This window comes from Cyprinus carpio, chromosome B3, assembly GCF_018340385.1.
Source record: "Cyprinus carpio isolate SPL01 chromosome B3, ASM1834038v1, whole genome shotgun sequence".
NCBI lineage: Eukaryota > Metazoa > Chordata > Actinopteri > Cypriniformes > Cyprinidae > Cyprinus > Cyprinus carpio.
In genome coordinates, this window is record NC_056599.1 from 31,858,372 (window position 1) to 31,875,141 (window position 16,770).

At 41.4% G+C, this 16,770-nt stretch overlaps 1 protein-coding gene across 1 annotated transcript in view; it reads right to left on the reverse strand.

The window, feature by feature from the left end:
• Positions 1–15,287, reverse strand: part of LOC109111905 (very low-density lipoprotein receptor-like) — a 36,499-nt gene extending 21,212 nt beyond the window's left edge. Inside the window, exons 1-6 of the mRNA XM_042720803.1 lie at positions 15,171–15,287; positions 14,475–14,591; positions 13,445–13,564; positions 5,849–5,896; positions 1,495–1,611; positions 87–206 (exon numbers count right to left, since the gene is read on the reverse strand). Coding sequence (XP_042576737.1) covers positions 87–206; positions 1,495–1,611; positions 5,849–5,896; positions 13,445–13,564; positions 14,475–14,591; positions 15,171–15,258 — 610 coding nt within the window. The 5' untranslated portion in view covers positions 15,259–15,287. The remainder of the gene's footprint in view (positions 1–86; positions 207–1,494; positions 1,612–5,848; positions 5,897–13,444; positions 13,565–14,474; positions 14,592–15,170) is intronic.
• Positions 15,288–16,770: the final 1,483 nt, after the last annotated feature.

Genomic DNA, 16,770 nt, shown 5'->3' on the forward strand with positions numbered 1-16,770 from the left:
CATAATTTTCATCAATGCTGTCACTACAGTCATACTTCTCACATCTGGTGAAGATGATTTTCATTAGGTAAAGAAATGTCACTCACCACAGCCTTCCTCATCTGCACCATTCAGACAGTCAATATTACCATCACACCTCCATCTCATAGGTACACATGCTTTGTATTTGTCTCCACAGCTGAACTCTGTGGATCTGCAGCTCTTGTCTGAAATTAAGACAAAAACAAACTGAGAATTTGTCTATATATCTATCTATATATCTATCTATTTGTGTAAATAGCAAGGGTTAAAGGTGTTTTAATTGGTGTGCACCTAAAGGGACAAATACACAAAAATATGTCAAAATGTCTGTCTTGGTGAGTTTTCACGAAACACAGTCAGTTATTTCTTAAGTGAACATTGAACAGTTTGAAAAGTATTAGAATGCTAGTCAGTATATTAGATCTGTGCTTTCCATGACAGCATCCTGTAGCTATCAACCTGCTGCAGTCTGTCATTAATATTAATCAAAGAACAAAAGAAACAGAGAGAATTATTCACTGATCTTTACTGAGGATTGTTCATAACTTTGTTATGAATCAATTTATATTTAATTTATATGGTGAAGTCTGTGTTTTATTTTTACATTTGATTACTTTAATCAATTTCTGTGTAGGCTATTATGGACTAAATTGTTTATTTTATTTGTATATTTTTTTCTATTGTATATGCCCTATTGTTTGCAATTTTCTTTCTTTTTTGAATTATTGGCTGTTTTAGCTCACTGTTTTTGTTGACAGTGAAACTGCTCTGAAAGAATAGGTTAAAGGGTTGCGAAGCATTTTGGGATTTTTATGAACACACAGACAGGTGCCCCTTGACAAAGTTTTGCTTAGGGCCCCCCGAAGTCTAGGATTGGCATTGCAGTGCACCAAAGACAAAAATGCTGTTTGAAACTGTCCCTGATCCTACAGTCACAAACATGCAACCAATCCCATCAAATTTGCGGGATGGAGATTTTCATATCATTAATAAAAAGCATTTCTAGCTAAGGATGTTGATTTTTACACTGAAGCTGTCTGAAGTGGTGAACAGGTTTGTGTAACATTAATAACACATTAGCTGTTTGATAAAATAGTCAAGCCAAAGACTTATGATATATCAAGTACTGTTATGTGTCAAATGTTGTAGAGAGCAAATTTCAAAATCAAATCTTCATATCATGTATAAAGATTTATTAAAAATTATTAAAAGTGGATGCTATTTCATCAATATTCGTTTGTACACAATTATATTCTGCTGTTTTGTTACATACTAAATCTTTAATTAAATAAAATTAAAACTTATATAGGCTATACATAGCTGTACATAGGCTATACATACATAAACATAAATAAAGGTACATCTATAAATACAGTATACAATTCATTGTCCTTTTATGTGCATCTGCGTTTGTGTATTTACCCATGGTGACAGAAAAAAATTAGATTTTAAGAAATAAGAAATGTCACTCACCACAGCCTTCCTCATCTGCTCCATTCAGACAGTCATTATCACCATCACATTTCCATCTCATAGACACACACTTTGTGTCACCACAGCTGAACTGATTGGGTCTGCAGGTTTTGACAGCTGAGCAAAGCAAAAATAAAACAAAACAAAACAATTCAGTGGCTAGCAGCATCATTCTGTTTGGGGGTTCCTCAACCCCTCAGAGTATTCCAGAGAATGCTGGGTCTGATGGCCACTGCCTCCTCTGTGATTCCGCTGGGCCTGCTTTAGATGCAGCCCTTCCAATTCTAGCTCAAAGCCTGTGTCCCATCCCAAGCTTAGTGCCTGGGACATCTTCACCTCAAGGTGACTCACTGCTGCATCAGAGCTGTGGTCCCTTGGAAGGGCTCTCACCTGTGTCAGATAGGCATCCAATAGGGACTGACCTTCAGAACTAAAGTGGTCATGACAGATGCCTCTGACCTAGGACGGGGAGCACTGTGCAGGGGCAGACCGGCATTTGTCTCCTGGACCAGACTGGAGCAACGCCTATATATCAACTGCTTCAGTTTTTCTGACCCTAAAAACCATCCCGCCAGCCCTAAGGGGGCATCACATCCTTATCCGTTCAGACAACATGAAAGTGGTAGCCTCTATAAATCACCAGGGCAGTCTCAGATCCTTCTACAAAATGGCGAGAAGCCTCCTGTTATAGGAATCTTTACAGCTCCCTGTGAGGGTAGCTAATACCATTTTGGAGGTTAAAGCCAGGTTAGGTGATTAGGTTTCAAAAACATGTTTTGTTATGCTTGTTGAAAGTCTCTTCACATTCCAATTGCAATCACTAAGTTAAGTGATCTAAATTTATTTATATGGACCACAAAATGGCTCCAACTTGGTCCTCTGTCACTCCGGCTCCACTGTGGTCTTCCGGATCCCCGCCTATGCCTTGGTCACTGGAGCCATCTGCTCTGCCTTGGCCCTCCGGATCCTCTCGGTCGCCCTGTCTCATCGGCTCTCCGTCTCCGCCTCAGACTCCACCTCCACTGCTGCCAATCGGTCAGCCCCCTGGAGTTGTCAGCCATTCCTCCACCATGGCTCCTTCCTCCATTGTATCCACTGGATTTTTTACTTTCATGAGCTTTAAGCTCTAAACATCAAAATTAAAACTAAAAACTTTTGAAACATTTTACTTTACATGTAATGAATCTAGAATATATGAAAGTTACATTTTTGAAATAAGTTCCAGAAAATAATAATAATAATATTTTTTTTTTTTTGAGCTGCACCTGCATATATATATATTTATGTCACGGGGTGCTACTGTGAGGAGCACGGCGCGAGGAGAGGCAATGTCCAATTCAAAGTCTTTAATCAATCCACAGGAAATAGGAAAACACACGTAGCACTTGTAGACACAAACAATACCGGACGCTGTAATGAAAACAAGTAACATTTAAGCACATGACAGGAGGAGGGGATGATGGGACACACCTGGGATCAATGGAAATTAAGCAGGGAACACCTGGAATGAAAGCAACATAATCAGGACAGAAACAGGAAACACAATGAAAACAGGACAAAAACTAAACATAACCCTAACATTACTCCCCCCTCCCAGAAGGCTCGTCCAGTGCCGCAACAGTAACATCGGGGAGGGAGGGCAGGTGCCCTGGAGGCTGGTGTAGGACTGAAACATGGCAGAGACAAAGATAGCCTCCAGGGTGGATCAGGGAGCTCCGGGAGCCATGGCGGAGCTGGTAGCTCAGGTAGCCATGGAGTATCAGGAGACTCAGGACGCCATGGCGGAGCTGACACTGGAGCAAGCTCTGGGACTGGAGCTGACACTGGGTTAAACATGGGGACAGGAGCCCTCCCTGGACATACTTGAGGATCTGGAGCCCTCGATGGGGTGGCAGTTTTGGGAGTGGTTTGGTTGTGGTATGCTTGCCATATTACCATCCTGTTGGCTTGCCATATTAACATCCTTTTGGCTTGCCATATTAACGTCCTTTTGGCTTGCCATATTAACAACCTGCGGGCTTGGGTGAGCCATGGACGGCGGCGGGCTTGACTTCGGCGCAGCTGGCGCACTTCTCTGTTTTGAGGTCGGCCATCTTGACTTCCGAGCTTCCAGCGCTCCTGGGCGGAGGACCACAGTGGAGCTTCGGAGGACAGCCGGGAATTTGGGGTTGGGCAGACGGTAAGAGCCGTTGGAGAGGTATGTGGAGGTTCTCGGCATTGGGTGAGCTGGGGACACGTGGTGCGATCCAGCAGGAGTTGGATGACGAGGCTTAGGAAATTTCTTTACTTTCTCAACTTCGAAATCAGAACCATTTAAGAACAGCGTGAGATTAATCAGCTTGATCAGGGGAAAACCACATGGTGGAAGATCACAGCAGGAAGCACCCACCTAGTGTGGTGTCATGCCAGCTCACCCGGTTAGTGAGCTCAAGAAAACCCTCCATATATCGCTCCAACCTCAGACCACCCTGCCGCAAACTCCACAACGCGTCCTCAGCTGCAGTCATCTTTTGGGTCCGGTCTTCTGTCACGGGGTGCTACTGTGAGGAGCAAGGACCGAGGAGAGGAAAAGGAAACAGGAAACCACTTGTAGACACAAACAGTACCCGACGCTGAACTGAAAACAGGGAACACTATTTAAGCACATGACAGGAGGAGGGGATGACGAGACACACTTGGGATCAATGGAAATTAAATGGGAAACACCTGGAATGAAATCAACATAATCAGAAACAGGAAACACAATGAAAACAGGACAAAAACTAAACATAACCCTAACAATATGCTAGCCCCTCTTTGGGTTTGTAGGTCTTTATCTCTAAACAAAGCAAAAAAAAAAAACAAAAAAAAAACTAACAATCATCTGCTGTGGTTAAAGGGGTCATATGATGCGATTTCAATTTTTCCTTTCTCTTTGGAGTTTTACAAGCTCTTGGTGCATAAAGAAGATCTGTAAAGTTGCAAAGACTAAAGTCTCAAACCCAAAGAGATATTATTTATAAAAGTTTATGACTTGTCCACGCCCTCCTAAAATGCCTAATTTAAACACTCCCCCACATGTCTACGTTGTATGGGAAGATTTGCATAACGCTGCCCAAGTGTTCACACAAAGAAAGAAGGCGTAACTTTTTTCTTGCTGTTGATGCTGGCGCCATGTCGTGGAGACGCTGTGTGTTTCATTGTGAAAGCTTTGTTTGGACTTCCAAAAGAGGACACAACTAGAAATCAGTGGTTAAGTTGTATTTACAACACTGTTCCAGAACAGTTCAACCCAAATATTCAGATGTGTGCAGTGCATTTTACGGAGGATGAGGACTGTTTCCTGGAAGAGTAGCCTACAATGCCAGTGTCCGTTTCTATAAAGTGGGGCAGTTCCAACTTTGCAAGGATAGTCTGGTGCTTCTGATTCACAGACTGTTAGTACGTTTTCATATGTAAATAATTTGCCATTGATGATTCAAATATGAGTTTTGAACAGTGTAGAGTAGCGCTTGTTGTTTGTTGTTTCTCAGATCACAAATGCAGACATGGTTTTATGTTTACGCAGTACGATACGCAACACAACGCGTAAAAACACAGTATAAGTATAAGTCAGTATAAGTCATTATACTCAGTAATTATGTCCCCACTGGATGCAACAAATGTCTTGTTTGTAATGGGTTTTATTGGTTTTGTCTGGTCGTGCCGGGACACACGGCATCACGGTATGTTAAGGGCGTAACAATTCTGTAACATCCTTGAGGCATTCGGCCAATCACAATGTACTGGATAGCTGGTCAATCAGAGCACACCTTGCTTTTCACAATGATGAGCTTTGTAAAAATCGACTTGTTTCAGAAAGGTGGGGCATAGAGGAGAAACAATAATGTACAGTATGTGGAAAATTATGTGTTTTTTGAACCTTAATAAACACATTGCATTACACCAAATACACAAAATAATGTTATTTTTAACACTGTCATATGACCCCTTTAAGAAAAGAAAGGTAATGCATTACAGGCAGAGTTCACCTCAAAATGTCAATTCTGTCATCATTTACTCCCCATCATGTCAGTCTAAACATGCATTACATTTTGCATGCAGAAATACCTTTCAGTAACAATGTAAGACTGAAAGAAACAAGAAACACCCTCAACATATTTTCATATATTTGTTTATAAAAGGGTCTGAACCACTTGCCCCAGGTATCACCACAGTGCTTCCCAAATCATCTCCATTAAAAAACAAAGACATTAGGGAGTTGCAGAAACACATTGTTGGGAAAATTTATCTTCCAGAAAGCTCTTGCTAGTACATGTTAGTTAACTAACTTGGTGAATTAAGGTGGTTGTAAGATTGTAATGATGAGATTTACCTTCACTTTGTGCCGTTTGGTTCTGGCTTGTGATTACCGCTGCTTCACCTTGAGTGACAGATGATATCAAGAGAGAGGAGAATGTTACCTGGCAACTTTCTCTGCCAAGCCTTGTGTTTTTAAATTATTTGCATTGTAATTAGTAAATTAGTAAAAATTAATCAAAAATTAGTAAATTACTAAATGTATTAATTAAAATGGATTTGGCAGCACTTGAGAAGCATCACTCTTGCTCTCAAATCTCATTCCATCATTTTCATCAATGCCGTTACTACAGTCATCCTTCTTATGATCTACCTATTTATATATATATATACACACACACACACACTACACTTGTGAGTGATAAAATTGTCAAGAAGATGTAAAAAGAGATATAAAAGTCCAATTCTGAGATATAAAACCATACAGAGTTCATAAAGACTCTTTTTTTGAAGTGCATCATCAAATGTATTTATTTTTCTGAGATCCTTTTATAATATGAGTTATATATGCATAAATAAATAAACAATTAAACATTTTACTTGCCATTTTTGTTATATTGTCTTACAGTTTTTTTTAATTGCTGTGGTGCAATTTTCACAAGCAATTGGTACATTTTCAAAACTCTTAGTACTTCATATATCACAACAGATCATTAAAAGTGCATTTTTTTCAAACATTTCAGCATATTTTCAATTGTGTTAGTACAATACACATAACCACAAAATATCCTTTTCACTACACAAAATAAGTTTTTCATCTATATAAATGTTTAATTCACAGTAACTGCCTTTCATGAAGGTATTTCTATCAAACTTTTGATTTGCATCTCTTATCATTCAGTTTAATACATTTGTCCATCATTTAATTCAACTGATCTTAATGTTTAATCAATGCATCATTCATTATGCCCAGATTTTAGATACACCGTCTGGTGCACCTGGACATATCATCAGTGATGTAACCTAGGATCACGGTGGGTTTCGGGTCTTTCAACAATCAGACCCCCTCCCCTAGGCGACCCAGCCGGGGTGATCAGGTCCCAGCTTATGTCCAGGTAGCGCTACTACCCTACACGCCATGCCTCTCCTCTCCTGATCCACAGCCACCTTGATGCTACTTCTGCAGCATCAGTGACCAACTTGATGGCCCTTCGCTGGCTCGCCCCTGTGATGCCAAGCATTTTGTTGGCCCTGCAAAGGGATTGGCCCACAAACCCTCTAAATCCCACTTCGACGGGTTGGCATATTGCCCGCCACCCATTGCTCCGGCAACCCTCCACAAGCTGGGAGTACTTTGCCCTCTTTCTTTCATTGGCCTCCTCCATACGGTCCTCCCAAGGCACTGTGAGCTCCAAGAGAATTACCTGTTTGGAGGCCTCTGAAGTGAGCACGATGTCTGGTCTTAATGTTGTTATGGCAACTGCCTCAGGGAACTTCAGCTGCTTGCCCAGATCAACTGACAGCTCCCAGTCACGCGCCGTTACCAACAGGCCAGAGGAGGTGCCCCGGGCAGCTGGTGTTGACTTCTCCCCAGCTCTGACAAAAGCTGTGGTCTTCACTGGGCGGAGGCTCTTGCTGTGGCTAATTCCACTGCAGATAGAATCCGCTACAGCTTTTAGGACCTGGTCATGCCGCCAGCGGTAACGTCCTTCGCCCAGGGCTTTTGGACAGCAGCTCAGGATGTGTTCCAACATTCCTCTCTTCTGGCAGAGGAGGCATGCTGGTGTCTCCACCTTTCCCCAGGAGAAGAGGTTGGATGGACTTGGCAACACGTCATAGACCGCCTGGATCAGGAATTTTATCCTGTAGGGTTCAGCCTTCCAAAGTTCAGTCCATGTGACTTTGCGCTCTGCTGTTTGCTCCCATCTTGTCCAGGCGCCCTGTTGCCGCATTCCAGCCATCTGGCAAGCTCGCTTCTCCTCAACTCCTGCACGCACCTCCTCCAGAATCAGCGACCTCCTCTCTTTCCCTTCCGCCTTGTCGTAGCGAGGAGTTCTTCTGCTGCCCAGGCCAGCTCTCCCCTGTGCCACTGAGCCCACCAACACCTTTTGCCGAACCCTTGACTCTGCGTCGTCCACTGCCACGGCAGCCCTCCACTTCCGCCCTGTCCTGACCTCAATCCCAGCCTGGGCAATCTTTGGATCACTGCAATCCCGATACTGTAGGACCTCCCTGGACCGCGTCACCATGAACTCCTCGCTCAGGCTGCTCATGGGAAGCTTCAGCTTGTTGTTCTGCCCATATAGAGCGATGCTGCTCAGGCTTCGAGGCAGTCCCAGCCACCTGCGCAGAAACCTGCTAATCCTCATCTCAAAACCTTCCACCGTTGAAATGGGGACTTCATACACCAGGAGGGGCCATAGGATCCAAGGGAGAATACCGTGCTGGTAAATCCAGGCCTTGAACTTGCCAGGAAGGCCAGACTTGTCCACCACGGCCAGCCAGGTCTCCAGGTCTTGGTTGGTCACTTTTGTGGAAGCTGCGTCTCGCAGGCTGCAATTGAACACCTTCCCCAGGCTCTTCACAGGTTTCTCTGTCAGTGATGGTATCTTGGTGGTGCCAAGTGAGAAGTGGAACTTGTCAGTAACCTTCCCTTTCTTCAGCACGAGGGACCTTGACTTTGCCGGCTTGAAGTTCATGCGAGCCCAGGACATCAGCTCCTGAAGGCCGTTCAGGATCCACCTGCAGCCTGGGACAGATGTTGTGGTCACTGTCAGGTCATCCATGAAGGCTCGGATGGGTGGCTGTCTAACTCCAGACTTAGAGAGGGGCCCCCTACACTGCATTTCCGCAGATTTCACCAGCATGTTCATGGCGAGTGCAAAAAGGATGACTGAGATTGTACAGCCAGTGATGATCCCCTTCTCAAGCTTGTGCCAGTCTGAGGTTGTTGTTCCGGAGGAGACTCTCAGATAGAAGTTGGCATAGTAGTCCAGGATGAGGTCTCTGAACTTCTTCGGGGTGTGATGCCGGTTCAGTGCCTCTTCGACCAGTTTATGGGGTATGGATCTATAGGCATTTGCGAGGTCCAGCCACAGCACAGCCAGGTCCCCCTTGTTCTCTCTGGCTTCCCTGATGAGCTGAGTGACCACGCCTGTATGCTCCAGACAACCAGGTACCTCTGGGGTTCCTCCCTTCTGGACTGATGTATCGATATAGGAATTCTTCAGGAGATAGTCTGTCAGTTGCCTGGAAATGAGGCTGAAGAAGATCTTTCCTTCAACACTCAAAAATGAGATGGTCCGGAACTGATCGATTTTCTGAGACTTCTCCTCCTTCGGGATCCAAACACCCTCTGCCTGTCTCCACTGGTCTGCTACCCTTCCCCTCCTCCAAATCACCTTCAGGATCTTCCAGAGTCTGTGGAGTAGTCTTGGACAATTCTTATAAACCTTATAAGGTACTCCACTGGGCCCTGGAGCAGAGCTTGCTCTTGCCCTTCTAACCACCTCCTGGATCTCCTTCCAGGGTGGTTCTTTCTCTTGAAATTCCAGCGCCGGTGCAGGTGGATTGATCAAGAACCTGCAGGGCCCTAGGTCTTGCTCTCTGTACTCATCACTGTAGGATTGCTTGAGGTGGTGGTCAACCTCAGCTTTGGAGCAGGTGAGTTGGCCGCTGCGCTTCTGTCCTAGCAGCTGTTTCGTAAATCCAAATGGGTTCGCTAGAAAGGCAGCTCTCCTCCTGGACCTCTCCTTCCTCCTCCTCCTATGCCCCTCCGCTCTCCTCAAAGTCATCAGCTTTTTGCGGATTATGCTGCGTAGCTCCGCAAGCGGTCCCCTCTCCTCTTCGCTTGCAACCTTGAACTGCTGCCTCAAGGTCTTCAGCTCCTGCCTGAGCTGATGGATTTTACTTGCTCTGTTGTTCATGGTATAGGGGGGCTTAGCTGCTCGCTTCTCCTCAAGTCCAAACCTCTCTGCAGCTAGGCTGATGATGATTGTAGTCATCATTTTGAGGCGTTGATCAGCTCTCCCTTTGGCAGTTGCCTCCAAGATGGTATCTGCGTCTCTGTCAAACTGCAGATAGAATCCGCTGCATCATTCATTATGATAATGATAATTCCACTGCAGATAGAATCCGCTACGTAGGTCCGAGTCCACTTCTCTACATAGATTTTCAACTTGTCTGATAATTTGTAAGTTACAAATTGCTGCAAGAGCTTTCAGTCAAGAAATACCAATTACTAATTATTTTCACCTGATGATCACAATTAGATACCCTATAAGTAGAACTGTGTGTGATACTTTGCAATGTTCAAACATGGAGCAGGATAGACTTGTAGACAGAGGAAATCTCCATCAAAGAGGTGGTGGTGCTCCTCAACAGAGAGGTGGACATGGAGCAAGAGAAAGAGGTGGTGGTGCTCCTCAACAGAGAGGTGAACGTGGACCAAGAGAAGGAAACCTGCATCGTCCTCAACAGAGAGGTGGACTCGGACCAAGAGAAAGAGGTGGTGGTAGTCCTCAACAGATAGGTGGACGTGGACCAAGAGAAAGAGGTGGTGGTGCTCATCAACAAAGAGGTGGACGTGGACCAAGAGAAAGAGGTGGTGGTGCTCCTCAACAGAGAGGTGGACTCGGACCAAGAGAAAGAGGTGGTGGTGCTCCTCAACAGAGAGGTGGACGTGGACCAAGAGAAAGAGGTGGTGGTGCTCCTCAACAGAGGTGGACTATGAACCAAGAGAAAGAGTTGGTGGTGCTCCTCAAAAGAGAGGTGGACATGGAGCAAGAGAAAGAGGTGGTGGTGCTCCTCAACAGAGAGGTGAACGTGGACCAAGAGAAAGAGGTGGTGGTGCTCCTCAACAGAGAGGTGGAGTCGGACCAAGAGAAAGAGGTGGTGGTGCTCCTCAACAGAAAGGTGGACGTGGAGCAAGAGAAAGAGGTGGTGGTGCTCCTCAACAGAGAGGTGGACGTGGTCCTAGAGAAAGAGGTGGTGGTGCTCCTCAACATAGAGGTGGACTCGGACCAAGAGAAAGAGGTGGTGGTGCTCCTCAACAGCGAAGTGGATGCGGACCAAGAGAAAGAGGTGGTGGTGTTTATCAGGATAGAGTTGTAGGTGGGGGAAGAGTGAGAGGTGGTGGTGCTCCTCAACAGAGGTGGACGTGGACCAAGAGAAAGAGGTGGTGGTGCTCCTCAACGGAGAGGTGGACGTGGACTAAGACAAAGAGGTGGTCTTCAAAGAAATGTAGGCAGAAGACAGCTCACCATCATCTCTAATGAAGTCCGGGCCATCATTGCTGAGCATGTGGTTAACAGAGGCCTTGCCATGGAAGAGGCTGCCAGTTTAGTTCAGCCTAACTTACAAAGGTCAGCTCTATTATCAGAACTTTGTCAAGAAAACCTGTATGTCTGCTATAGTAACTTCACTATACTTTTATATTACAGTACTGTTACAGTAATGGCATTACTGTATAGAAGAACAACATGTAATTGTCAGTTTTATGTAATTTGTAATAGTAAAATATTGACAGCATACTGTTTTCCTCTCAGAATTAACAGGAGACAACCTGGTGGTGGTCGCACACGTGTTTTGACTGACCAGCAGGAGTTAGCTGTGGTGGAAATGGTCAGGGCAAGGAATGACATACGGCTGTCTGAAATCAAGCAAGCTATTGAGAACAGCAATGATACCTTTGCCAATGTGCCGTCAATTAACCTTCCAACTATTGCCCGCCTTTTAAAGAAGCACCAGGTTTCTATGAAACAAATTTACTTGGTGCCTTTGGAGACAAACAATGCCCGGATGAAACAACTGCGTTCAGAATATGTTCAGGTACAACACTAAATCACTAAATTGGTGTACTGTATGACATGCAATTTACAGTACTGACTAACAATGTCAACTATTATTTGTAAAAGAGCTAACCAAATTATTATTATTTTATAGGGTGATGGAGCTGGATGCTGCTGTGAATCATCACAAGTAGGGCTGGGCGATATTTGCATGTGATTGTCACGCGCATTTCCTCAGTAAAGCCGGTTCCCTGATTAGCGCTAAATCGCCATCACCTGCTTTCAAATGGAGCAGCATTTAATAGACAGAGCCGTAGCAATATCGCGTTCATTATCGAAGGCAATTCATCTGATACTTTGATGTCATACACCGATCAGTATGCTCAGTGCTGCTTCCAGTCCAACACTAATATGTACATGTATTTGCATCGCTTTGACCATTCTCTGTAGATCCCACCTTCTCACGCACCACGATTGTTCGACTACATACAATGTCTGCATGTTATTGGTCAAACGATCATTACCTTCATTAAGTATGAAAACAGGAAACATAAGCCAAAACCTGGATATTTTAGGCAATATAGAAATCCTGGCCAGCACGTGTCCTGCGAAAATGGCACGTTTGGCCACCCTACGTGGACGTAACCTTATTGGCCAAAGGGCAACCATCCAAGTGCCTGGACAACGTGGCAAACATCTCAATGTGTGCAGCTATATCTGAAGATGGCTGTAGACCAGTTCTAGGATCATACAACACTGAACACCTGATAGCTTTCTAAACAGCTTGAGCAGGCCTGTCAGGGTGAAGATGTCATCTATGTTATCGTGTGGGACAATGTCAGTTTCCACCATGCAGAGCTGGTTCAGGAATGGTTTCAGGCACATCCTCGGTTCATGACCTTCTACCTTCCCCCATACTCTCCTTTGCTAAACCCAATTGAGGAATTCTTCTCTACATGGAGGTGGAAGGTATATGATTGCCATCCCCATAAGCATGTCACCCTTCAAGCCATGGATGAAGCTTGTGGTGATATAACTGCAAAGCAATGTCAAGCCTGGATTCGTCATGCCAGAAGGTTTTTCCCACGGTGCCTGAACAAAGACGACATTCACTGTGATGTTGATGAGAATTTATGGCCCAATCTTGATAATTCATGTGAATTTCAGGTCTACATTTACAGGTTGTTTGGGTTTTTTTTCACATGCAACCACAGTATTGTTGTAAATAAAAAAAAAAAAAAATTATTTTGCGTATGTAAATGACTTTTGATGTGTTCTTTGATCACATTTTCATGTCTTTTTTTATTATTATTATTATTATTTTTTTTTTTTAGCTTTTGTCAGTTTGTCTGAGCATGAGTGTAACATTTGCTGTGATCGTTGTGTTTACAGTACAGTAACACTGATTCAGCACCGAGGTATTGTTTGCTGCTGAATGAACTGATTGTTAAAAGTACTAAGTTAAAGATCTTACTGTTGTGTTTTGGTGCTTAAACCAATTCTTCTCAATACATCTCACAATCTGAAACAATGATTGTGGAATGAAAATATGTGCAACTACAATGAAATCATGAGATCAGGTTTTGAGAGAAGTACTAGTGGTGTTACAAGTGTGATCAGTTTAAAGTTTTGTACTAAGAGTTTTGAAAATGTACACCTTACGAAAATAAAAATGAAACCAATTAAAAAAAAACTGTAGCGCAGTAAACAGTCTATTTTCAATTTTAGTTAGTTAAAATGTTCATATTGTCATATTCATATTGCCAGAAGGATCACTCTTGCTCTCAAATCTCATCCCATAATTTTCATCAATGCTGTCACTACAGTCATACTTCTCACATCTGGTGAAGGTGATTTACATTTGGTAAAGAAATGTCACTCACCACAGCCTTCCTCATCCGCACCATTCAGACAGTCAATATTACCATCACACCTCCATCTCATAGGTACACATGCTTTGTATTTGTCTCCACAGCTGAACTCTGTGGATCTGCATCTCTTGTCTGAAATTAAGACAAAAACAAATTGAGAATCTATCTATCTATCTATCTATCTATCTATCTATCTATCTATCTATCTATCTATCTATCTATCTATCTATCTATCTATCTGTCTGTGTAAATAGCAAGGGTTAAAGGTGTTTTATTTGGTGTGCACCTAAAGGGACAAATACACACAAAAATGTCAAAATGTCTGTTGTGGTGAGTTTTCATGAAACACAGTCAGTTTTCTTAAGTGAACAGTTTGAAAAGTATTAGAATGCTAGTCAGTATATTAGATCTGTGCTTTCCATGACAGCATCCTGTAGCTATCAACCTGCTGCAGTCTGTCATTAATGTTAATCAAAGAACAAAAGAAACAGAGAGAATTATTCACTGATCTTTACTGAGGATTGTTCATAACGTTGTTATGAATCAATTTTTATTTAATTTATATGGTAAAGTCAGTGTTTTATTTTTACATTTGATTACTTAAATAAATTTCTGTGTAGGCTATTATGCACTAAATTGTTTATTTTTTTATTTTATTTTTTCTATTGTATATGTCCTATTGTTTGTAATTTTCTTTCTTTTTTGTATTATTGGCTGTTTAAGCTCACTGTTTTTGTTGACAAAATATTCGTTTGTACCATAGACTGTAAATAAAATAATATTATGCTGTTTTGTCACATACTAAATCTTGAATTAAATAAAATTACAACATATATATATACATATATATATATATATATATATATATTTATGTTTTTTTATATATATATACACACACACACACACACACACACACACAAACATAAAGGTATATTTATAAACACAGTATACAGTTCATTGTCTTTTGTGTGCATCTGCGTTTGTATATTTTCCTGTGGTGACAGAAAAAATTAGATTTAAAGAAATAAGAAATGTCACTCACCACAACCTTCCTCATCTGCACCATTCAGACAGTCATTATCACCATCACATTTCCATTTCATAGGCACACACATTGTGTTACCACAGCTGAACTGATCGGGTCTGCAGGTTTTGACAGCTGATCACAGCAAAAAACAAAACACCACGGATATCATGTTTCGAAAAAGTCCATTTAAAGAGCAGCTCCCTGTATCTGTTCTGCGAAAATGGTCGAGCAACTTAACACTGGGTTCATCTCCCTTTGTATAATTTATATTATACTGTAAATAAAGAAACCGAAGAACGATAATTCGGCACCTGAACATCAGTCAATCAATCAGAAAAAAATGGGCATTTCTATTGACAATTATTTTTAATTCTTTAATTTTATCTGAGTTGTCACATAATAAATCACATCTGTCTAATCTGACAAAAACTTTTTTCTTGCAGTTCTTGCAGTTTTTTTCTTAGAATTGTGAGTTTATATCTCACAGAATAGTTCACAATTGCAAGGTATAAAATAGTGAGTAAAAAAATATTTTTGAGATTTTCAGATAAAAAGTCACATTTTTTTTTTTTTTTTTTTTTTTTTTTGACTGTGGGGTTTTTGTTATTTTCCGTTAAAAAGTGAAATTTTTTAGCCAGAATGTCCTCCAGACCAGATGGGGCCTATTTACAAAAGATAACTGATGATCATTAAAATCTGTTGTTTACTCACAGGTTTGAACAGGACAGGATAAAGTAACTACCAGTAAGAACATAAATGAGATCTCCATATCTGTTAAAACAGGTGGACTTCTACTCATCTGACTGCTGCTAAATGTGTAGGCTATTTGTCCGGCTCCACCCACCTAAAAAAAAATCCACAGGCATTCTGCAATATTTGGCAACATGAGAGAGGAGGGGAAAATAACATTAATTATAATTTGCTTATCTGATAAATATAAACCAAAGCCAGTGCAAATGAGTTGACCTTTGCCAACTTCATATTTATGTAAGGATGAAACCCTAATCCAGAGGTCAGGAACTTTTGGCTCGCTTGCGACACCTGGCTCTTTGACAGAAATCACGTGGATGATCTCTCTCACCTTTTACCAAGAAACAGCACATTACAGCTTCTCTGCTGTGCAGTTATACCATAACATTCAAGATATTGGTGCAAAAAAAAATGCCTCTGTATATCACATATCACACTAGCAGCAAGAGCAATTTCACAGGAGTGCTGATTTTGTCCCGATCTATCACAAGTTTAAATGTGATTTTATACAACAGTTCAGTAAATAAGACGTTAATATTGTGTTATATTTTAAACACAATATTTGCAGAGAACAAAGTCCGCATGAAATTGACTTTATTTACTTTATTAGCGCACATTGCTAGTCTTCCTTCTCATATACATACATACATACATATATATATATATATATATATATATATATATATACTATATATATATATATATATATATATATATATTATATATATATTATATATATACTATGATAAAGAGAGCCGTTTATTTCATTCCTGAATGAATCAGTCGTTTGAATGAATCGAAAGACTCATAAAGACATTTACCCCCACCTGCTGGCAGATTTAGTTTGTTATTTAGACTAGAGTATCATTTCATTAACAACAACAACAAAAATAATAATAAAAACATTAAAGGGATAGTTTACCCCACAAATTTAAATTCTGTCATTGTTTACTCAGCCTCATGTCCTTTTAAACCTTTCTTTTGTGGAAGATGAAAGAAGGTATTTTGAAGACTGTTGGTACAAAGCTGTTTCGGTTACTTTCATTGTATGAACAAAAAATTCAGGTTACTGATATGTTTATCAAATTATCTTCTTTTATGTTCCATAGTTTATGTAAGGCCATTGAATTTTGTTGACTCAAAGAAAATATTTATTTCTAAAGCTACAATTTGTAATCTTTTGTAGGTATTTTCACAGTCAAATAGATTTTGCGATTAATTAGTCGAAACATCATGTATTGATTAGATTAAACATTTGAACTGACTGACAGCCCCAATAAGACTGCATCCTTTTATTGAAACTGGTGCTCTGCTGTGCCAAGAGCCATTTCAAAACATTTCACCGCCTACTTTTGCTGCAGACCTTTTATCTCCTGTAGGATGTGTCCTGTTTTGTGCATTGACTCATCAATTTTTTATTGTATCTATTTATATATAAAAATCCATTAATCCAAAATAGGGCTCTTTGGTCCAAAAAAAAAAAAAAACATTTGTTTATTTTGTGAACTTAATATAACCCTGTTTTTTTTTACTTTTATATATTAAAACAGAGAAGCAAAGG